The sequence below is a fragment of the Somniosus microcephalus genome, unplaced genomic scaffold (genome assembly GCF_052327205.1).
Source record: "Somniosus microcephalus isolate GS21.2 unplaced genomic scaffold, FLI_Smic_1.0 unresolved_chr7, whole genome shotgun sequence".
Classification (NCBI taxonomy): Eukaryota; Metazoa; Chordata; class Chondrichthyes; order Squaliformes; family Somniosidae; genus Somniosus; species Somniosus microcephalus.
Window position 1 is genome coordinate 33,818,501 of NW_028225185.1, and position 22,861 is coordinate 33,841,361.

The following is a 22,861-nucleotide window of genomic DNA, read 5'->3' on the forward strand; positions in this document are numbered from 1 at the left end:
CGTGCGTCCTTTTTAATTCACTCTCGGGGTCGCTGGCGAGGCCCAGCATTTATTGCCCATCCCTAATCGCCCTCGAGAAGGTGGTGGTGAGCCGCCTTCTTGAACCGCTGCAGTCCCGTGTGGTGAAGGTGCTCCCACAGCGCTGTTAGGGAGGGAGTTCCAGGATTTTGACCCAGCGACGATGAAGGATCGGCCGATATATTTCCAAGTCAGGATGGGGTGTGTGACTCGGAGGGGAACTTGGAGGTGGTGGTGTTCCCACGCGCCTGCTGCCCTCGTCCTTCTAGGTGGAAGAGGTCGCGGGTTTGGGAGGTGCTGCCGAAGAAGCCTTGGCGAGTTGCTGCAGTGCATCTTGTAGATGGTCCACACTGCAGCCACGGTGCGCCGGTGGTGGAGGGAGTGAATGTTTAAGGTGGTGGACGGGGTGCCGATCAAGCGGGCTGCTTTGTCCTGGATGGTGTCGAGTTTCTCGAGTGTTGTCGGAGCTGCAACTCATCCAGGCAAGTGGAGAGTATTCCATCACACTCCTGACTTGTGCCTTGTAGATGGTGGAAAGTCTTTGAGGAGTCCGGAGATGATTCCCCTCGAGTCCAAAAATCTCTCGATCTCGGCCTTGAATAGACTCAACGACTGAGCCTCCACAGCCCTCTGGGGCAGAGAATTCCAAAGATTCACCGCCCTCTGAGTGAAGAAATTCCTCCTCATCTCAGTCCAAAATGGCCGACCCCTTATCCTGAGACTGTGACCCCTGGTTCTAGACTCTCCAGCCAGGGGGGAACAGCCTCTCAGCATCTACCCTGTCAATCCCCCTCAGAATCTTATATGTTTCAATGAGATCACCTCTCATTCTTCTAAACTCCAGAGAGTATTGGCCCATTCTACACAATCTCTCATCATAGGACAACCCTCTCACCCCAGGAATCAATCTGGTGAACCTTCGTTGCACCGCCTCCAAGGCAAGTATATCCTTCCTCAGATAAGGAGATAGAGCTGTATAATGCACGGTGTATATCCTGGTGCTCGGGTGTGTTTTGGTCGCCTTATCTGAGGAAGGACGTTCTTGCCATGGAGGGAGTGCAGCGAAGATTCACCAGACTGATACCTGGGATGGCAGGAATGACGTATGAGGAGAGATTGGGTCGATTGGGCTTGTACTCGCTGGAGTTTAGAAGAATGCGAGGGGATCTCATTGAAACTTATAAAATTCTGACAGGACTAGACAGACGAGATGCAGGAAGGATGTTCCCGATGGCAGGGGAGTCCAGAACCAGGGGTCACAGTCTAAGGATAAGGGGTAAGCCATTTAGGACTGAGGTGAGGAGGAATTTCTTCACCCAGAGAGTGGTGAACCTGTGGAATTCTCTACCACAGAAGGCAGTGGAGGCCAATTCATTAAATATATTCAAGAAGGAGTTAGATATATTTCTTAAGGCTAAAGGGATCAAGGGATATGGGGAGAAGGCAGGGACAGGGCACTGAATTTGGATGATCAGCCATGATCGCATTGAATGGCGGAGCAGGCTCGAGGGGCCGAATGCCTTACTCCTGCTCCTATCTTCACTGTTTCTATGTAATCTGGGTCTGTCTCTATCACATTGCGATAATGCCGATCTGTCCTCTTGCACCATGTTTAGATCCAGGCCAGTTCTGGTGACACCAGGTATGCTGGGCCTGGTGACTGCGTCAGACAGCTGTACAGAGGCTCGGGGCTCCAGGGAATCTACAAGGGCACTGTCTTGACCTTACTGAGGGGTAAGTGTGCTGTGGGTATGCACCGCGAGCTTAAGAGGCAATAACAGGGTCCAAGCTCCCCCCTCAGCTCGTGCAGAGCTTCCCGCCTCCTGAAGTCTACGTGATCAGCTGCCATGTTAGTTCACTCACCGAGTCAGAAGGTCGTGGGGTTCGAGCCCCCCATTCCAGAGACTCAAGCCCCGTAATCCAGGCCTGACACACTCCCGGTGCCAGTACTGAGGGAGCGCCGCACTGTCGGAGGGGCGGTACTGAGGGAGCGCCGCACTGTCGGAGGGGCAGTACTGAGGGAGTGCCGCACTGTCGGAGGGGCAGTACTGAGGGAGCGCCGCACTGCCGGAGGGGCGGTACAGAGGGCGTGCCGCACTGTCGGAGGGGCGGTACTGAGGGAGCGCCGCACTGTCGGAGGGGCGGTACTGAGGGAGCACAGCACTGTCGGAGGGGCAGTACTGAGGGAGCGCCGCACTGTCGGAGGGGTGGTACTGAGGGAGCGCCGCACTTTCGGAGCGGCGGTACTGAGGGAGTGCCGCACTGTCGGAGGGGCGGTACTGAGGGAGCGCCGCACTGTCGGAGGGGCGGTACTGAGGGAGCAGCGCACTGTCGGAGGTGCGGTACTGAGGGAGCGCCGCACTGTCGGAGGGGCGGTACTGAGGGAGCGCCGCACTGTCGGAGGGGCGGTACTGAGGTAGCGTCGCACTGTCGGAGGGGCGGTACTGAGGGAGTGCCACACTATCGGAGGGGCGGTACTGAGGGAGCGCCGCACTGTCGGAGGGGCGGTACTGAGGGAGCGCCGCACTGTCGGAGGGGCGGTACTGAGGGAGCGCCACACTATCGGAGGGGCGGTACTGAGGGAGCGCCGCACTGTCGGAGGGGCTGTACTGAGGGAGCGCCGCAGTGTCGGAGGGGCAGTACTGAGGGAGCGCCGCACTGTCGGAGGGCCGTCTTTCGGATGAGACGTAAAATATCCCATGGCCACTATTGGAAGAGCAGGGGGGAGTTCTGCTTGAAGCCAGGGCCATTACAGGCGAAAATAAACCTCTTCACAAGAAAAAGCCTATTTCCGCTGGTTGGGGAGTCTCGGACTAGGGGGCAGAGTCTAAAAATTAGAGCCAGACCTTTCAGGAGTGAAGTTAGGAAACACTTCGACACACAAAGGGTGGTAGAAGTTTGGAACTCTCTCCCGCAAACGGCAATTGATGCCGGGGGTCAATTGTGAATTTTAAATCTGAGATTGATAGATTTTTCTTAACCAAAGGTATGAAGGGATACGGGGCAAAGGTGGGTAGATGGAGTGAGGTCGCAGATCAGCCAGGATCTCATTGAATGGCAGAACAGGCTCTAGGGGCTGAATGACCTCCTCCTGTTCCTAATGTAACAGGCTCGAGGGGCTGAATGGCCTCCTCCTGTTCCTAATGTAACAGGCTCGAGGGGCTGAATGGCCTCCTCCTGTTCCTAATGTAACAGGCTCGAGGGGGCTGAACGGCCTCCTCCTGTTCCTAATGTAACAGGCTCGAGGGGGCTGAACGGCCACCTCCTGTTCCTAATGTAACAGGCTCGAGGAGGGGCTGAACGGCCTCCTCCTGTTCCTAATGTAACAGGCTCGAGGAGGGGCTGAACGGCCTCCTTCTGTTCCTAATGTAACAGGCTCGAGGAGGGGCTGAACGGCCTCCTCCTGTTCCTAATGTAACAGGCTCGAGGGGGCTGAATGACCTCCTCCTGTTCCTAATGTAACAGGCTCGAGGGGGCTGAATGGCCTCCTCTTGTTCCTAATGTAACAGGCTCGAGAGGCTGAACGGCCTCCTCCTGTTCCTAATGTAACAGGCTCGAGGTGGCTGAACGGCCTCCTCCTGTTCCTAATGTAACAGGCTTGAGGGGGCTGAACGGCCACCTCCTGTTCCTAATGTAACAGGCTCGAGGAGGGGCTGAACGGCCTCCTCCTGTTCCTAATGTAACAGAGTTGCCGAAAAAATGGAGGATGGACTGAGATGTTGAAATGGGGAGATGGAGACGTTCTGGAGAAGCAGAGGGATCGAGGGGGACGAAGGAAAGGTGTTGGGCGGGGGCGGGGGTTTGGAATTGGAAAGATCGAGTGACCACTGCTGACGAAATGGCCGAACTCGGGCCGGGCGGTCTGAACCTGAGTTCTAAGTTCCCCTTGCACTGCAGCGCAGTTCGTTGTGTGAGGTCCTGTGAGGCAAGGCGGGAACGTCAATGCTTGTTCTTCCGTCCAATGACATGCTCTTTTATTGTGATGTCAGATGTTCCCGCGACGGGAGTTTACTTCCTGAGCTACGAGTGGCTGAAGGACTTCCTCACCCCTGAGGGTAAAAGGTCAGTGGCGGCGGGCTGGGGGTCGGGTGTCAAACTCAACATTAAAAGCACTGTAACAGCATTTCACTGGTAGCCCCTGAAGGTCAGATGGTTCCCAGATACCATGTCCGATCTGGGTCCCCAAGAGGAAGGGGAGATACAGAGACTGGCCTCAGAATCTCTCGATTAGCGACGGATTGGCGATCAACCAGGATTCCTGCTCCTGTTCACTGTCTTCCTTCAGGAAGGATGCCAAGGCCTGGGAGAGGGTGCAGAGGAGATTGACCAGGATGGTACCAGGGATGAGGGACTTCAGTGACGTGGAGAGACTGGAGAAGCTGGGGTTGTTCTCCTTAGAGCAGAGAAGGTTAAGGGGAGATTGACCAGAATGGTACCAGGGCTGAGGGACTTCAGTGACGTGGAGAGACTGGAGAAGCTGGGGTTGTTCTCCTTGGAGCAGAGAAGGTTAAGGGGAGATTGACCAGAATGGTACCAGGGGATGAGGGACTTCAGTGATGTGGAGAGACTGGAGAAGCTGGGATTGTTCTCCTTAGAGCAGAGAAGGTTAAGGGGAGATTGACCAGAATGGTACCAGGGATGAGGGACTTCAGTGATGTGGAGAGACTGGAGAAGCTGGGGTTGTTCTCCTTGGAGCAGAGAAGGTTAAGGGGAGATTGACCAGAATGGTACCAGGGGATGAGGGACTTCAGTGATGTGGAGAGACTGGAGAAGCTGGGGTTGTTCTCCTTGGAGCAGAGAAGGTTAAGGGGAGATTGACCAGAATGGTACCAGGGGATGAGGGACTTCAGTGATGTGGAGAGACTGGAGAAGCTGGGGTTGTTCTCCTTAGAGCAGAGAAGGTTAAGAGGAGATTTAATAGAGGTGTTCAAAATCATGAGGCGTTTTGATGGAGTAAATAAGGAGAAACTGTTTCCAGTGGCAGGAGGGTCGGTAACCAGAGGACACAGATTGAAGATAATCGGTAAAAGAACCAGAGGGGAGATGAGGAGAATGTTTTTTACGCAGCGAGTTGTTGTGGTCTGGAAAGGGTGGTGGGAGCAGATTCAATAGTAACTTTCAAAAGGGGGAATTGGAGAAAGACTTGAGGGGGAAAAATGTGCTGGGCTGTGGGGAAAGAGCAGGGGGGAGTGGGACTGATTGGAGAGCTCGTTCAAAGAGTTGGCACAGGCACGACGGGCCGAATGGCCTCCTCCTGTGCGGTGAGATTCTACGACTGGATTTCTGAGGGGACGTGGAGGGGGGCTGTCGGGGGGAATAAATGAAAATCCCGTCCACAACTGCGGCTGTTCGTCTTTTCCTTGCAGCGTGAGTGAGCTGAGCACTCCGCGGATCCTCTTTGCCGGAGGAATGGCGGGAATTTTCAACTGGGCGGTCGCCATCCCGGCTGACGTGCTGAAATCCCGCTTCCAGACAGGTGCGTAAGGGAGGGTGTGGGGTGACGGTCCATCAGCAGCGCAATGTACAGCGTGCCGCGGTCACCTCCAGGCTCGACTGTTCCCACCCTCCATCGGCCGGCCTCCCACCTTCCACCCTCCGTAGCCATCAGCTCGTCTGAAACTCGGTGTTCTAAATCTCATCATTCATCAAGAAACTACTCCTGAAATAACGCTGGACGGCCAGCTGGTGGCGCCGTCCAAGGAGTATAAATACTCGGGCGTCGGCCCCAGCTTGCCCTGGGACATTTTGTAAGACAAGGAACTAGTGAAGTACAACTAGACCTCCATGTTCTGAAACAAGTTGATTAAAGCCTTGCTTTATACTCGAACCAAGTGCGTAGTGAGTTTTAATACGTCACTCGGCACCCAGTCCCGTTCACCCATCACCCCCTCCTGTGCTCGCTGACCTACATTGGCTCCCGGTCGGCAACGCCTCGATTTTTAAGATTCTCATCCTTGTTTTCAAATCCCTCCATGGCTCCTCGCCCCATTCCTTTTTCTATAACCGCCTCCAGCCCTACAAAAGTCCGAGGCCTCCAATTCTGGCCTCTCGCGCATCCCCTCACTTCCATCGCTCCGCCATTGGCGGCTGTGCCTTCAGCCGCCTGGGCCCCGAGCTCTGGAATTCCCTCCCTAAACCTCTCCGCCTCTCTCTCTCCTCATTTAAGATGCTCCTTAAAATCGACCTCTTTGACCCGGCTTTTAATCGCCGGTCCCTAATATCACCTTATGTGGCTCGGTGTCAAATTTTGTTTGATAATCGCTCCTGTGAAGCACTTACTGAGAGTCAGTGTCTCTGGGACCCGTACCCGAGTGAGAGTCAGTGTCTGTGGGACCCGTACCCCAGTGAGAGTCAGTGTGTGTGGGACCCGTACCCCAGTGAGAGTCAATGTGTGTGGGACCCGTACCCCAGTGAGAGTCAGTGTGTGTGGAACCCATACTCCAGTGAGAGTCAGTGTGTGTGGAACCCGTACCCCAGTGAGAGTCAGTGTGTGTGGGACCCGTACCCCAGTGAGAGTCAGTGTGTGCGGAACCCGTACCCCAGTGAGAGTCAGTGTGTGTGGAACCCGTACCCCAGTGAGAGTCGGTGTCTGTGGGACCCGTACCCCAGTGAGAGTCAGTGTCAGTGGAACCCGTACCCCCGAGAGAGTCAGTGTCTGTGAGACCCGTACCCCAGTGAGAGTCAGTGCCTGTGCGACCCGTACCCCAGTGAGAGTCAGTGTGTGTGGGACCCGTACCCCAGTGAGAGTCAGTGTGTGTAGGACCCGTACCCCAGTGAGAGTCAGTGTCAGTGGAACCCGTACCCCCGAGAGAGTCAGTGTCTGTGAGACCCGTACCCCAGTGAGAGTCAGTGCCTGTGGGACCCGTACCCCAGTGAGAGTCAGTGTCTGTGGAACCTGTACCCCAGTGAGAGTCAGTGTGTGTGGGACCCGTACCCCAGTGAGAGTCAGTGTCTGTGAGACCCGTACCCCAGTGAGAGTCAGTGTCTGTGGGACCCGTACCCCAGTGAGAGTCAGTGTCTGTGGAACCTGTACCCCAGTGAGAGTCAGTGTGTGTGGGACCCGTACCCCAGTGAGAGTCAGTGTCTGTGGGACCCGTACCCCAGTGAGAGTCAGGGTCTGTGGGACCCGTACCCCAGTGAGAGTCAGTGTCTGTGGAACCCGTACCCCAGTGAGAGCCAGTGTCTGTGGGACCCGTACCCCAGTGAGAGTCAGTGTCTGTGGGACCCGTACCCCAGTGAGAGTCAGTGTGTGTGGAACCCGTACCCCAGTGAGAGTCAGTGTCTGTGGGACCCGTACCCCAGTGAGAGTCAGTGTGTGTGGAACCCGTACCCCAGTGAGAGTCAGTGTGTGTGGAACCCATACCCCAGTGAGAGTCAGTGTGTGTGGGACCCGTACCCCAGTGAGAGTCAGTGTGTGTGGGACTCGTACCCCAGTGAGAGTCAGTGTCTGTGGAACCCGTACCCCAGTGAGAGTCAGTGTCTGTGGGACCTGTTCCCCAGTGAGAATCAATGTCTGTGGAACCCGTACCCCAGTGAGAGTCAGTGTCTGTGGAACCCGTACCCCAGTGAGAGTCAGTGTGTGTGGAACTGTACCCCAGTGAGAGTCAGTGTGTGTGGAACCCGTACCCCAGTGAGAGTCAGAGTGTGTGGGACCCGTACCCCAGTGAGAGTCAGTGTGTGTGGAACCCGTACCCCAGTGAGAGTCAGTGTGTGTGGGACCCGTACCCCAGTGAGAGTCAGTGTGTGTGGGACCCGTACCCCAGTGAGAGTCAGTGTCTGTGAGACCCGTACCCCAGTGAGAGTCAGTGCCTGTGGGACCCGTACCCCAGTGAGAGTCAGTGTCTGTGGAACCTGTACCCCAGTGAGAGTCAGTGTGTGTGGGACCCGTACCCCAGTGAGAGTCAGTGTCTGTGGGACCCGTACCCCAGTGAGTGTCAGTGTCTGTGGGACCCGTACCCCAGTGAGAGTCGGTGTCTGTGGAACCCATACCCCAGTGAGAGCTGTGTCTGTGGGACCCGTACCCCAGTGAGAGTCAGTGTCTGTGGGACCCGTACCCCAGTGAGAGTCAGTGTGTGTGGAACCCGTACCCCAGTGAGAGTCAGTGTCTGTGGGACCCGTACCCCAGTGAGGGTCAGTGTGTGTGGAACCCGTACCCCAGTGAGAGTCAGTGTGTGTGGAACCCATACCCCAGTGAGAGTCAGTGTGTGTGGGACCCGTACCCCAGTGAGAGTCAGTGTGTGTGGGACCCGTACCCCAGTGAGAGGCAGTGTCTGTGGAACCCGTACCCCAGTGAGAGTCAGTGTCTGTGGGACCTGTTCCCCAGTGAGAATCAGTGTCTGTGGAACCCATACCCCAGTGAGAGTCAGTGTCTGTGGGACCCGTACCACAGTGAGAGACAGTGTCTGTGGGACCCGTACCCCAGTGAGAGTCAGTGTCTGTGGGACCCGTACCCCAGTGAGAGTCAGTGTGTGTGGAACCCGTACCCCAGTGAGAGTCAGTGTCTGTGGAACCCGTACCCCAGTGAGAGTCAGTGTCTGTGGGACCCGTACCCCAGTGAGAGTCAGTGCCTGTGGGACCCGTACCCAAGTGAGAGTCAGTGTGTGTGTAACCTGTACCCCAGTGAGAGTCAGTGTCTGTGGAACCCGTACCCCAGTGAGAGTCAGTGTCTGTGGGACCCGTACCCCAGTGAGAGTCAGTGTGTGTGGGACCCATACCCCAGTGAGAGTCAGTGTGTGTGGAACCCGTACCCCAGTGAGTGTCAGTGTCTGTGGGACCCGTACCCCAGTGAGAGTCAGTGTCTGTGGGACCCGTACCCCAGTGAGAGTCATTGTGTGTGGAACCCGTACCCCAGTGAGAGTCAGTCTGTGTGGGACCCGTACCCCAGTGAGAGTCAGTGTCTGTGGGACCCATACCCCAGTGAGAGTCAGTGTCTGTGGGACCCGTACCCCAGTGAGAGTCAGCGCAGAATATGGGGGGGGGGGTCTGTAAGTTGCAGTAAAGAACTGCTGTTGTTAACACGAAAATTCAATTCCTTTTCCCCAGCTCCCGATGCGATGTATCCCAATGGATTCCGTGATGTTCTGCGAGAGTTGATCAGAGAGGAGGGGATTGGGTCCCTGTACAAGGGGTTCAGTGCCGTCATGTTACGGGCTTTTCCAGCCAATGCGGTAAGACTTTAAAGTAACCCACGTGGGTTTCTGTTTCATTTAAGCTTCATTTTGCCCCCCCCCCCATTTCTTTCCCCACCCTGCTTCTGCCCCCCCCCCCACCCCTGATGATGTGGATGCTCTCCCTGGGTTTCAGGCCCCCTCGCTGTGTCTCACTCGAGCTGGCCCAGCTGTTCTCCATGTGTGACCCTGGAGAGCGGAGCGCCTATTGACACCACTGTGTCAGCCAATGAGTTGGAGGTGGGGGCGAGGCTATCAGCAGGACTCACAGCAAACTCTCTATTTTACAGCAAACAGAATCTACTTAAACAATTCATTACAACACAGTCTACAAGATCCATTTAAACTGCGGACTACAATAGTCTACAGAATCTATTAAAAACTGCGCACTACAACAGTCTACAGAATCTATTTAAACAATGTGTTACAACAGTCTACAAAATCTATTTAAACAATGTATTGCAACAGTCTACAGAATCTATTGAAACAGCGTACTACAGCAGTCTACAGAATCTATTTAAACAGTGCACTACAAGTCTACAGAATCTATATAAACAGCATACTGCAACAGTCTACAGAATCTATTTAAACAATGCACAACAACAGTCTACAGAATCTATTTAAACGATGCACTATAACAAACAGTCTACAGAATCTATTTAAACAACACTCTACAGCAAACAGTCTACAGAATCTATTTAAACAGCACACTACAACAGTCTACAGAATCGATTTAAAGAGCGCACAACAGCAAAACAGTCTGCAGAATCTATTTAAACAACGCACTACAACAAAACAGTCTACAGAATCTATTTAAACAGCACACTACAACAGTCTACAGAATTGATTTAAAGAGTGCACTACAACAAAACAGTCTACAGAATCGACTTAAACAGTGCACTACAACAAAACAGTCTACAGAATCTATTTAAACAATGCACTACAACAAAACAGTCTACAGAATCTATTTAAACAGCACACTAAGCAGTCTACAGAATCGATTTAAAGAGTGCACTACAACAAAACAGTCTACAGAATCTATTTAAACAGTGCACTACAACAAAACAGTCTACAGAATCTATTTAAACAACGCACTACAACAAAAGAGTCTACAGAATCTATTTAAACAATGCACTACAACAAAACAGTCCACAGAATCTATTTAAACAACGCACTACAACAAAAGAGTCTACAGAATCTATTTAAACAATGCACTACAACAGTCTTCAGGCGGGCAGTTGGAGTTAGGTCACAGATAGGCCGCGATCTCATTGAATGGCGGAACAGGCTCGAGGGGGCTGAACAGCCTCCTCCTGTTCCTAATGTAACAGGCTCGAGGGGCTGAACAGCCTCCTCCTGTTCCTAATGTAACAGGCTCGAGGGGCTGAACGGCCTCCTCCTGTTCCTAATGTAACAGACTCGAGGGGGCTGAATGGCCTCCTCCTGTTCCTAATGTAACAGGCTCGAGGTGGGCCGCACGGCCTCCTCCTGTTCCTAATGTAACAGGCTTGAGGGGGCTGAATGGCCTCCTCCTGTTCCTAATGTAACAGGCTCAAGGGGGCTGAACGGCCTCCTCCTGCTCCTGCCTTCGAAGTGCAATGAAGTTTAAGCCTCCCGTGTGCGCCTCCTCTAACCCGCAGGCTTGCTTCCTGGGCTTTGAGCTGAGCATGCGGTTCCTGGATTGGCTGAGCGCCGGGCCCTGAGTTCACGACACCCCCTCCGAACCGCGTGGATTCCGCACGCCCTGGGCCGGGAGAGAGAGAGAGAGCGATGGGGAAGGGCTGCCCCCTGCCCCACCAGCTTCCACATTCTTCGAGCCCCATCGACGGAGTCACCACCTGGACCGAGGCGGGACACCACACGAAACCCCGAGAGGAAGAGCCACTTGACTGCCAACAGCGTCGATCGAACTTCGGTTGTTCCAACCCGCCTTTAGTTGGCGTTTTCTGCGATTCCGACCCCGACTAAGTCAATATTTCGACAGTCTAGGAAAGGTTGCTGCCGTTGACATAGGGAGAGGACGGGGTTGGTTTGGGGCCTGGGCGGAGGAGGCCTGCTCCTAACTCTAGTCCAGGCTCGGGTAGTTGGATGTGGCCCTGCCCTGGGTGTAGCTGTGGCCTTGTTCTGGCCCTGTTCTGAGTCTAGGCCCTGGCCCTGGCTCAGTCCCCGCTCAGAACCTGGTCCGGTTTGGACCCTGGCTCTTGCCCAGGGCCCGGGTTATGGCCTGGGCCCTAACTCTGGGCAAACTCCCACAAACAGCAATGAGATAAATGACCCAGATCATCTGGTTTTTTTTAGTGCGGTGGCTAAAGGGATAAATATTGGGCCCAGGACACCGGGGAGAACTCCCCCCTGCTCTTCTTCCAATAGTGGCCGTGGGATCTTTTACGTCCACCTGAGAGGGCAGACGGGGGCCTCGGTTTAACGTCTCATCCCTCAGTACCGCCCCTCCGACATTGCGGCGCTCCCTCAGTACTGCCCCTCCGACAGTGCGGCGCTCCCTCAGTACTGCCCCTCTGACAGTGCGGTGCTCCCTCAGCACCGCCCCTCCGACAGTGCGGCGCTCCCTCAGTACTGCCCCTCCGACAGTGCGGTGCTCCCTCAGCACTGCCCCTCCAACATTGCGGCGCTCCCTCAGTACAGCCCCTCCGACAGTGTGGTGCTCCCTCAGTACCGACCCTCCGACAGTGCGGCGCTCCCTCAGTACCGCCCCTCCAACAGTGCGACGCTCCCTCAGTACTGCCCCTCTGACAGTGCGGCGCTCCCTCAGTACTGCCCCTCCGACAGTGCGGTGCACCCTCAGTACCGCCCCTCCACAGTGCGGCGCTCCCTCAGTACTGCCCCTCCGACAGTGCGGCGCTCCCTCAGTGCCGCCCCTCCGACAGTGCGGCGCTCCCTCAGTACCGCACCTCCGACAGTGTGGCGCTCCCTCAGTGCTGCCCCTCCGACAGTGCGATGCTCCCTCAGTACTGCACCTCCGGCAGTGTGGCGCTCCCTCAGTACTGCCCCTCCGACAGTGCGGCGCACCCTCCGTACCGCCCCTCCGACAGTGCGGCGTTCCCTCAGTACCGCCCCTCCCACAGTGCGGCGCTCTCTCAGTACCGCCCCTCCGACAGTGCGGTGCTCCCACAGTACTGCCACTCCGACAGTGCGGCGCTCCCTCAGTACCGCCCCTCCGACAGTGCGGCGCTCCCACAGTACTGCCACTCCGACAGTGCGGCGCTCCCTCAGCACTGGCACCGGGGGAGTGTCGGGCCTCGATTACGGGACTCGACGTTCTGGAGTGGGGGCTCGAACCCAGAGGTCAGAGTGCGACCCACTGAGCCAAGACACGGGGAACCTGTTGGTCAAATGCCTTGTCTTGAACCCCCCTCCAATTGTCGCTGTACGTGTGGGATAGAGTCTATCTTTAAAAAAATCATGTAAATAAAGATACATTTGATTCCGTTCTCTGTGTTTCTGTCCTATTGACGTCTTATTTTGAATTAAGCTGACTGATAAGGCCTTGGTTATTGGGAGTCACTCTGGCCACTGGATGTTGGAGCGAGCTCACTTCATCCATCATTGGCCACCAGAGGGAGGCTGTGTGCCTTTTTATTTTAACTATTTCCAAATGTTGATGTGCAGTACACAGGAAGAAAAGGAGACTTTACAAATTCTTCACAGCCCAGAAACAGGCCATTCGGCCCCTCTGCTCCATGCCGGTGTTTCTGCTCCACACCAGCCTCCTCCCGCCCCCTCTTCATCTCACCCCATCACCATATCCTTCTATTCCTTTCTCCCTCGTGTGTTTATCCAGCTTCCCCCTTAAATACATCGACGCTATTCGCTTCGACCACTCCCTGTGGCAGCAAGTTCCACATTCTCACCACTCTCTGGGTAAAGAAGTTTCTCCTGAATTCCCGATTGGATTTATTAGTGACTCTCTTATATTGACGGCCCCTAGTTCTGGTCTCCCTCACAACTGGATGTTGGTTGAGGGATAAATATTGGCCCCAGGACACCGGGGAGAACTCCCCCCTGCTCTTCTTCCAATAGCGGTAGTGGGATCTTTTATGTCCCAGCTGAGATGGCAGACAGGGACCTCGGGTTTAATGTCTCAACCCGAAAGACGGCACCTCCAACAGTGCAGCGCTCCCTCAGTACCGCACCTCCGACAGTGCGGCGCTCCCTCAGTACCGCCCCTCCGACAGTGCGGTGCTCTCTCAGTACCGCCCCTCCGACAGTGCGGCGCTCCCTCAATACTGCCCCTCCGACAGTGCGGCACTCCCTCAGTACCGCCCCTCCGACAGTGCGGCGCTCCCTCAGTACCGCCCCTCCGACAGTGCGGCGCTCCCTCAGTACTGACTCTCCGACAGTGCGGTGCTCCCTCAGTACCGTCCCTCTGACAGTGCGGCGCTCCCTCAGTACCGCCCCTCCGACAGTGCGGCGCTCCCTCAGTACCGCCCCTCCGACAGTGCGGCGCTCCCTCAGTACCGCCCCTCCGACAGTGCGGCGCTCCCTCAGTACCGCCCCTCCGACAGTGCGGCGCTCCCTCAGTACCGCCCCTCCGACAGTGCGGCGCTCCCTCAGTACCGCCCCTCCGACAGTGCGGCGCTCCCTCAGTACCGCCCCTCCGACAGTGCGGCGCTCCCTCAGTACCGCCCCTCCGACAGTGCGGCGCTCCCTCAGTACCGCCCCTCCGACAGTGCGGCGCTCCCTCAGTACCGCCCCTCCGACAGTGCGGCGCTCCCTCAGTACCGCCCCTCCGACAGTGCGGCGCTCCCTCAGTACCGCCCCTCCGACAGTGCGGCGCTCCCTCAGTACCGCCCCTCCGACAGTGCGGCGCTCCCTCAGTACCGTCCCTCCGACAGTGCGGCGCTCCCTCAGTACCGCCCCTCCGACAGTGCGGCGCTCCCTCAGTACCGCCCCTCCGACAGTGCGGCGCTCCCTCAGTACCGCCCCTCCGACAGTGCGGCGCTCCCTCAGTACCGCCCCTCCGACAGTGCGGCGCTCCCTCAGTACCGTCCCTCCGACAGTGCGGCGCTCCCTCAGTACCGCCCCTCCGACAGTGCGGCGCTCCCTCAGTACCGCCCCTCCGACAGTGCGGCGCTCCCTCAGTACCGCCCCTCCGACAGTGCGGCGCTCCCTCAGTACCGCCCCTCCGACAGTGTGGCGCTCCCTCAGTACCGCCCCTCCGACAGTGCGGCGCTCCCTCAGTACTGGCACCGGGGGAGTGTCGGGCCTGAATTATGGGGCTTGATTTTCTGGAGTGGGGGCTCGAACTCATGACACAGCAGTGACAGTGAAAGCAAGTGGGCTAAGCACACAAGTAATTGTCCGTGGGATCTATCCCATTGTAGACACAACTCTTGATACATCAGCGGCATCAACTTGCATTTATATAGCGCCTTTAACGTAGTAAAACGTCCCAAGGCGCTTCACAGGAGCGTAAATCAGACAAAATTTGACCCCGAGCCACATAAGGAGATATTAGGGACAGGTGACTAAAAGCTGGGTCAAAGAGGTCAGTTTTAAGGAGCGTCTTAAAGAAGCAGAGGGAGAGGCGGAGAGGTTTAGGGAGGGAATTCCAGAACTCGGGGCCCAGGCGCAGTCGCCAATGGCGGAGTGATGGAAATCGTGGAACGCGCGAGAGGCCAGAATTGGAGGAGCGCAGAGATCTTGGAGGGTTGCAGGGGCTGGAGGAGGTTACAGAGAAAGGGAGGTGGGGGCGAGGAGGCCATGGAGGGATCGGAGCATGAGGACACATCTGGAAATCTGAGATAAAGACAGGAATTGCAGGAAATGCACAGCAGGTCATCTGAATCTCCAAGGACAGTTTCATGCTGCGGGTGGAGGCCTCACACTCTATTTATATGCCCGTGATGTGAAAGCAGTAGAAGGAGCAACTGCTGAGAGATTTGCAGGGCTACGCGGCAAGAGCAGGGGGGAGTGGGACTAATTGGAGAGCTCGTTCAAAGAACCGGCACAGGCACGATGGGCCGAATGGCCTCCTCCTGCGCTGTGAGATTCTATGATTCGATGAGCGGTGGTGATGCGAATGGGTCCTGCCTTGAAACAGAAGCAAAAAAAACCCAGAATATGTTGGAAATGCTCAGCGGATCAAGGCTGCATCTGTGGAAAGAGAAACAAGAGGCCAACGAGATTCAAGCAAGGATGTCAAGGCCTTGGAGAGGGTGCAGAATGGATTTACTAGGATGGGACCAGAGATGACACAGGAACAGGAGGAGGCCATTCAGCCCCCTCGAGCCTGTTACATTAGGAACAGGAGGAGGCCGTTCAGCCCCCTCGAGCCTGTTACATTAGGAACAGGAGGAGGCCGTTCAGCCCCCTCGAGCCTGTTACATTAGGAACAGGAGGAGGCCGTTCAGCCACTCGAGCCTGTTACATTAGGAACAGGAGGAGGCCATTCAGCCCCCTCGAGCCTGTTACATTAGGAACAGGAGGAGGCCGTTCAGCCCCCTCGAGCCTGTTACATTAGGAACAGGAGGAGGCCATTCAGCCCCCTCGAGCCTGTTACATTAGGAACAGGGGGAGGCCATTCAGCCCCTCGAGCCTGTTACATTAGGAACAGGAGGAGGCCGTTCAGCCCCCTCGAGCCTGTTACATTAGGAACAGGAGGAGGCCATTCAGCCCCCTCGAGCCTGTTACATGAGGAACAGGAGGAGGCCATTCAGCCCCCTCGAGCCTGTTACATTAGGAACAGGGGGTGGCCATTCAGCCCCCTCGAGCATGTTACATTAGGAACAGGAGGAGGCCATTCAGCTCCTCGAGCCTGTTACATTAGGAACAGGAGGAGGCCATTCAGCCCCCTCGAGCCTGTTACATTAGGAACAGGAGGAGGCCATTCAGCCCCCTCGAGCCTGTTACATTAGGAACAGGAGGAGGCCATTCGGCCCCCCTCGAGCCTGTTACATCAGGAACAGGAGGAGGCCGTTCAGCCCTCTCGAGCCTGTTACATTAGGAACAGGAGGTAGCCTTTCAGCCCCCTCGAGCCTGTTACATTAGGAACAGGAGGAGGCCATCAGTCAGTCAGTCATTGCCCTGCCCCAGCTCACAGGCAGTGGCTGGAGGTGGAGGGGGTGCAAGGACTGACAAAGAGAGCTAGGGAGAAACTACAAATCCCAGCAGGCACTGCGGCGCCCACTGCCTGTGCGCATGCGCGATGACCCACACAACCCCTCCCCATTTGAGGAGAAAGAAAACCCTTCCCTTCTTATTTTCCTTTTTTCATTGAAAGAAAATATGCCAGGGCAAAAAAAAGCAGCTTGGTCCTTTCACTTTTAGAAAATTGAGGCGATTTAAAATAATTATATGTGTGAGTGTGTGGGAGAAAACTACATTTCCCAGGGGGCGATAGCAAACTACATTTCCCAGGGGGCAGCGGGCGCGGAGCCTTGCGCCTGCGCATTAAGGACAAAGGGAGAGAAAACCGGAAAAAAACATCCCGTCGCCTAGGTGATTGAGGCCTAGCGATTTTGGGGCGAGGATTGAAGCCTCGGGCTCTGGTGCTGGTGCCTGGGCCAGAGCCCTCCCTCCGTTTCCTCTGGTTCCCCATCACAGGTTGACACTTTACTCTGCAGTTTGAAGATGTCCAGCTTGACATAAATGGCCTTATTTAAAAAAAAAATCATTTTAAATGTTAAAGGGGAATTCTGTTATTTAAAAAAAAAAGTTCCCTTTTTTTTGTCCTTCGACCCCCTTTTGAAAAATTGACTTGGCACAGGGTTCCCCCGCTCCTGCACCCACCCCTCCGCAGGGCTGGTTGTGTTTTATTTTTTCAAATCTAAGGGTCAAGGACCAAAATATTCTGGTGCCCGGGCGGGGGCGAAAGGAGGATGTCCCGATATGCTCGTGAAGAAATCGCGCATTTTGGTGGATTTTTATCAAAATTCAAGTCGGCTTAGGTTGGTTTTTAAGTGGGTGAGCGTTTTAAGCCGCTCACGGGGCCCCACCGCGCGTGACCCCTTGGCGCTTTATACGCCTCCGCCGACGTGACCTCTGACCCCCCCTTTGCTCTCATTCTCTTTGCCTGCAGGTGCGCCGCCAGGTTTTTGAGTTTCGCCCGCCCCGCACCAAGGGCTGGATTTTGCGGAGACGACGACCCCTCTTCCTCCTCCTCCTCCTCTGCGCCAGGATGCCCTTGGATGTGAAGTGGCCGTTCCCGGGTCACCAACGGCTGAGCTGGACGGTCAGCAGCGCCTTGGTCACGGGGATGGTGGGAATCTACAGCCGCCTCTGGACCAGTGAGTGCCGGACCTTGCTGCCGGAGGGAGAAGGGAGATAGAGGAGTGTCCAAGAGAGGGATGAGGTGGAGGAGAGAGACAGAAACTGAGATGGGCTGGGCGAGAGAGAGAGATGCACAGGGAGAGAGAGAGGAAGATAAATTGAGACATGAGATGGAGAGAAAGAGAGAGAGAGAGAAAAAACAGATGAGCTGGGGAGAGAGGAAGACAGGAAGAGAGATGAGGTGGGAGAGAGAGAAACTGAGAAAGATGGGGCTGCGAGAGAGAGACACGGAGAAATAGGAAGACAAATTCGGGCACGGTGGCATAGTGGTTAGCACTGTTGCCTCACAGCGCCAGGGACCCGGGTTCAAATCCGGCCTCGGGCGACTGTCTGTGTGGAGTTTGCACATTCTCCCCGTGTTTGCGTGGGTTTCCTCCGGGTGCTCCGGTTTCCTCCCACAGTCCAAAGATGTGCAGGTTAGGTTGATTTGGCTATGATAAATTGACCCTTAGTGTTAGGGGATTAAATACGTGGGGTTACGGGGATAGGGTGGGATATGTGTCGGTGCAGGCTCGATGGGCCGAAATGGCCTCTATCTGCACTGTAGATTCTGTGATTCTGTGATTCTGTGATTCTGTGAAATTGAGACATGAGATAGAGAGAAACAGAAAAAACTCAGGTACAGTGCTGGTGGGTACAGGTCTATCACTGTATAACACTGGGGTACAGTACTGGTGGGTACAGGTCTGTCACTGTATAACACTGGGGTACAGTATTGGTGGGTACAGGTCTGTCGCTGTATAACACTGGGGTACAGTACTGGTGGGTACAGGTATGTGACTGTATAACACTGGGGTACAGTACTGGTGGGTACAGGTCTGTCACTGTATAACACGGGTACAGTACTAGTGGGTACAGGTCTGTCACTGTATAACACTGGGGTACAGTACTGGTGGGTACAGGTCTGTCACTATATAACACTGGGTTACCGTACTGGTGGGTACAGGTCTGTCGCTGTCTAAAACTGGGGCACAGTACTGGTGGGTACAGGTCTGTCACTATAACACTGGGGTACAGTACTGGTGGGTACAGGTCTGTCACTATAACACTGGGGTACAGTACTGGTGGGTACAGGTATGTCACTGTATAACACTGGGGTACAGTACTGGTGGGTACAGGTCAGTCACTATAACACTGGGGTACAGTACTGGTGGGTACAGGTCTGTCACTGTATAACACAGGTACGTTATTGGTGGGTACAGGTCTGTCACTATAACACTGGGATACAGTACTGGTGGGTACAGGTCTGTCACTGTATAACACGGGTACAGTACTGGTGGGTACAGGTCTATCACTGTATAACACTGGGGTACAGTACTGGTGGGTACAGGTCTGTCACTGTATAACACGGGTACAGTACTGGTGGGTACAGGTATGTGACTGTATAACACGGGTACAGTACTGGTGGGTACAGGTCTGTCACTGTATAACACTGGGGTACAGTACTGGTGGGTACAGGTCTGTCACTGTATAACACTGGGGTACAGTACTGGTGGGTACAGGTCTGTCACTGTATAACACTGGGGTACAGTACTGGTGGATACAGGTCTGTCACTGTATAACACGGGGACAGTACTGGTGGGTACAGGTCTGTCACTGTATAACACTGGGGTACAGTACTGGTGGGTACAGGTCTGTCACTGTATAACACTGGGGTACAGTACTGGTGGGTACAGGTCTGTCACTGTATAACACTGGGGTACAGTATTGGTGGGTACAGGTCTGTCGCTGTGTAACACTGGGGTACAGTACTGGTGGGCACAGATATGTGACTGTATAACACTGGGTTACCGTACTGGTGGGTACAGGTCTGTCACTATAACACTGGGGTACAGTACTGGTGGGTACAGGTATGTCACTGTATAACACTGGGGTACAGTACTGGTGGGTACAGGTCAGTCACTGTATAACACTGGGGTACAGTACTGGTGGGTACAGGTCTTTCACTGTATAACACTGGGGTACAGTACTGGTGGGTACAGGTCTGTCACTGTATAACACGGGTACAGTACTGGTGGGTACAGGTCTGTCACTGTATAACACGGGTACAGTACTGGTGGGTACAGGTCTGTCACTATGACACTGGGTTACAGTACTGGTGGGTACAGGTCTGTCACTGTATAACAGTGGGGTACAGTACTGGTGGGTACAAGTCTGTCACTGTATAACACTGGGGTACAGTACTGGTAGGTACAGGTCTGTCACTGTATAACACGGGTACAGCACTGGTGGGTACAGGTCTGTCACTGTATAACACTGGGGTACAGTACTGGTGGGTACAGGCCTGTCACTGTATAACACTGGGGTACAGTACTGGTGGGTACAGGTCTGTCACTATAACACTGGGGTACAGTTCTGGTGAGTGCAGGTCTGTCACTGTATAACACTGGGGTACAGTACTGGTGGGTACAGGTCTGTCACTATAACACTGGGGTACAGTTCTGGTGAGTACAGGCCTGTCACTGTATAACACTGGGGTACAGTACTGGTGGGTACAGGTCTGTCACTGTATAACACTGGAGTACAGTACTGGCGGGTACAGGTCTGTCACTGTATAACACTGGGGTACAGTACTGGTGGGTACAGGTCTGTCACTGTATAACACTGGGGTACAGTACTGGTGGGTACAGGTCTGTCACTGTATAACACTGGGGTACAGTACTGGTGGGTACAGGTCTGTCACTGTATAACACTGGGGTACAGTACTGGTGGGTACAGGTCTGTCACTGTATAACACTGGGGTACAGTACTGGTGGGTACAGGTCTGTCACTGTATAACACTGGGGTACAGTACTGGTGGGTACAGGTCTGTCACTGTATAACACTGGGGCACAGTACTGGTGAGTACAGGTCTGTCACTATAACACTGGGGTACAGTACTGGCGGGTATAGGTCTGTCACTGTATAACACTGGGGTAAAGTACTGGTGGGTACAGGTCTGTCACTGTATAACACGGGTACAGTACTGGTGGGTACAGGTATGTGACTGTATAACACTGGGGTACAGTACTGGTGGGTACAGGTCTGTCACTGCATAACACTGGGGTACAGTACTGGTGGGTACAGGTCTGTCACTGTATAACACTGGGGTACAGTACTGGTGGGTACAGGTCTGTCACTGTATAACACTGGGGTACAGTACTGGTGGATACAGGTCTGTCACTGTATAACACTGGGGTACAGTACTGGTGGGTACAGGTCTGTCACTGTATAACACTGGGGTACAGTACTGGTGGGTACAGGTCTGTCACTGTATAACACTGGTGTACAGTACTGGTGGGTACAGGTCTGTCACTGTATAACACGGGTACAGTATTGGTGGGTACAGGTCTGTCGCTGTGTAACACTGGGGTACAGTACTGGTGGGCACAGGTATGTGACTGTATAACACTGGTTTACCGTACTGGTGGGTACAGGTCTGTCACTATAACACTGGGGTACAGTACTGGTGGGTACAGGTATGTCACTGTATAACACTGGCGTACAGTACTGGTGGGTACAGGTCAGTCACTGTATAACACTGGGCTACAGTACTGGTGGGTACAGGTCTGTCACTGTATAACACTGGGGTACAGTACTGGTGGGTACAGGCCTGTCACTGTATAACACTGGGGTACAGTACTGGTGGGTACAGGTCTGTCACTATAACACTGGGGTACAGTTCTGGTGAGTACAGGTCTGTCACTGTATAACACTGGGGTACAGTACTGGTGGGTACAGGTCTGTCACTGTATAACACTGGGGTACAGTACTGGTGGATACAGGTCTGTCACTGTATAACACGGGTACAGTACTGGTGGGTACAGGTCTGTCACTGTATAACACTGGGGTACAGTGCTGGTGGGTACAGGTCTGTCACTGTATAACACTGGGGCACAGTACTGGTGAGTACAGGTCTGTCACTATAACACTGGGGTACAGTACTGGCGGGTATAGGTCTGTCACTGTATAACACTGGGGTAAAGTACTGGTGGGTACAGGTCTGTCACTGTATAACACGGGTACAGTACTGGTGGGTACAGGTATGTGACTGTATAACACTGGGGTACAGTACTGGTGGGTACAAGTCTGTCACTGTATAACACTGGGGTACAGTACTGGTGGGTACAGGTCTGTCACTGTATAACACTGGGGTGCAGTACTGGTGGGTACAGGTCTGTCACTGTATAACACTGGGGTACAGTACTGGTGGATACAGGTCTGTCACTGTATAACACTGGGGTACAGTACTGGTGGGTACAGGTCTGTCACTGCATAACACTGGGGTACAGTACTGGTGGGTACAGGTCTGTCACTGTATAACACTGGGGTACAGTACTGGTGGGTACAGGTCTGTCACTGTATAACACTGGGGTACAGTACTGGGGGGTACAGGTCTGTCACTGTATAACACTGGGGTACAGTACTGGTGGGTACAGGTCTGTCGCTGTGTAACACTGGGGTACAGTACTGGTGGGTACAGGTCTGTCGCTGTGTAACACTGGGGTACAGTACTGGTGGGCACAGGTATGTGACTGTATAACACTGGGTTACCGTACTGGTGGGTACAGGTCTGTCACTATAACACTGGGGTACAGTACTGGTGGGTACAGGTATGTCACTGTATAACACTGGGGTACAGTACTGGTGGGTACAGGTCTGTCACTGTATAACACTGGGGTACAGTACTGGTGGGTGCAGGTCTGTCACTATGACACTGGGTTACAGTACTGGTGGGTACAGGTCTGTCACTGTATAACAGTGGGGTACAGTACTGGTGGGTACAGGTCTGTCACTGTATAACACTGGGGTACAGTACTGGTAGGTACAGGTCTGTCACTGTATAACACGGGTACAGCACTGGTGGGTACAGGTCTGTCACTGTATAACACTGGGGTACAGTACTGGTGGGTACAGGCCTGTCACTGTATAACACTGGGGTACAGTACTGGTGGGTACAGGTCTGTCACCATAACACTGGGGTACAGTTCTGGTGAGTACAGGTCTGTCACTGTATAACACTGGGGTACAGTACTGGTGGATACAGGTCTGTCACTGTATAACACGGGTACAGTACTGGTGGGTACAGGTCTGTCACTGTATAACACTGGGGTACAGTACTGGTGGGCACAGGTCTGTCACTGTATAACACGGGTACAGTACTGGTGGGGACAGGTCTGTCACTATAACACTGGGGTACAGTACTGGTGGGTACAGGTCTGTCACTGTATAACACTGGGGTACAGTACTGGTGGGTACAGGTCTGTCACTGTATAACACTGGGGTACAGTATGGGTGGGTACAGGTCTGTCGCTGTATAACTGGGGTACAGTAATGGTGGGTACAGGTATGTGACTGTATAACGGGTACAGTACTGGTGGGTACAGCTCTGTCACTGTATAACGGGT

At 54.4% G+C, this 22,861-nt stretch overlaps 2 protein-coding genes across 2 annotated transcripts in view; both read left to right on the plus strand.

Moving 5' to 3' along the window:
• LOC147086764 (mitochondrial carnitine/acylcarnitine carrier protein-like) overlaps positions 1–11,617 on the plus strand; it is a 34,311-nt gene extending 22,694 nt beyond the window's left edge. The window contains exons 5-9 of the mRNA XM_085978936.1: positions 1,635–1,752; positions 4,008–4,080; positions 5,385–5,494; positions 9,061–9,185; positions 10,826–11,617. Coding sequence (XP_085835062.1) covers positions 1,635–1,752; positions 4,008–4,080; positions 5,385–5,494; positions 9,061–9,185; positions 10,826–10,888 — 489 coding nt within the window. The 3' untranslated portion in view covers positions 10,889–11,617. The remainder of the gene's footprint in view (positions 1–1,634; positions 1,753–4,007; positions 4,081–5,384; positions 5,495–9,060; positions 9,186–10,825) is intronic.
• Positions 11,618–16,635: 5,018 nt separating this feature from the next.
• The window catches only part of tafazzin (tafazzin, phospholipid-lysophospholipid transacylase), a 37,917-nt gene continuing 31,691 nt past the window's right edge, over positions 16,636–22,861 (plus strand). Inside the window, exons 1-2 of the mRNA XM_085978937.1 lie at positions 16,636–16,748; positions 17,224–17,431. Of these exons, the coding sequence (XP_085835063.1) occupies positions 17,323–17,431 (109 nt within the window). The 5' untranslated portion in view covers positions 16,636–16,748; positions 17,224–17,322. The remainder of the gene's footprint in view (positions 16,749–17,223; positions 17,432–22,861) is intronic.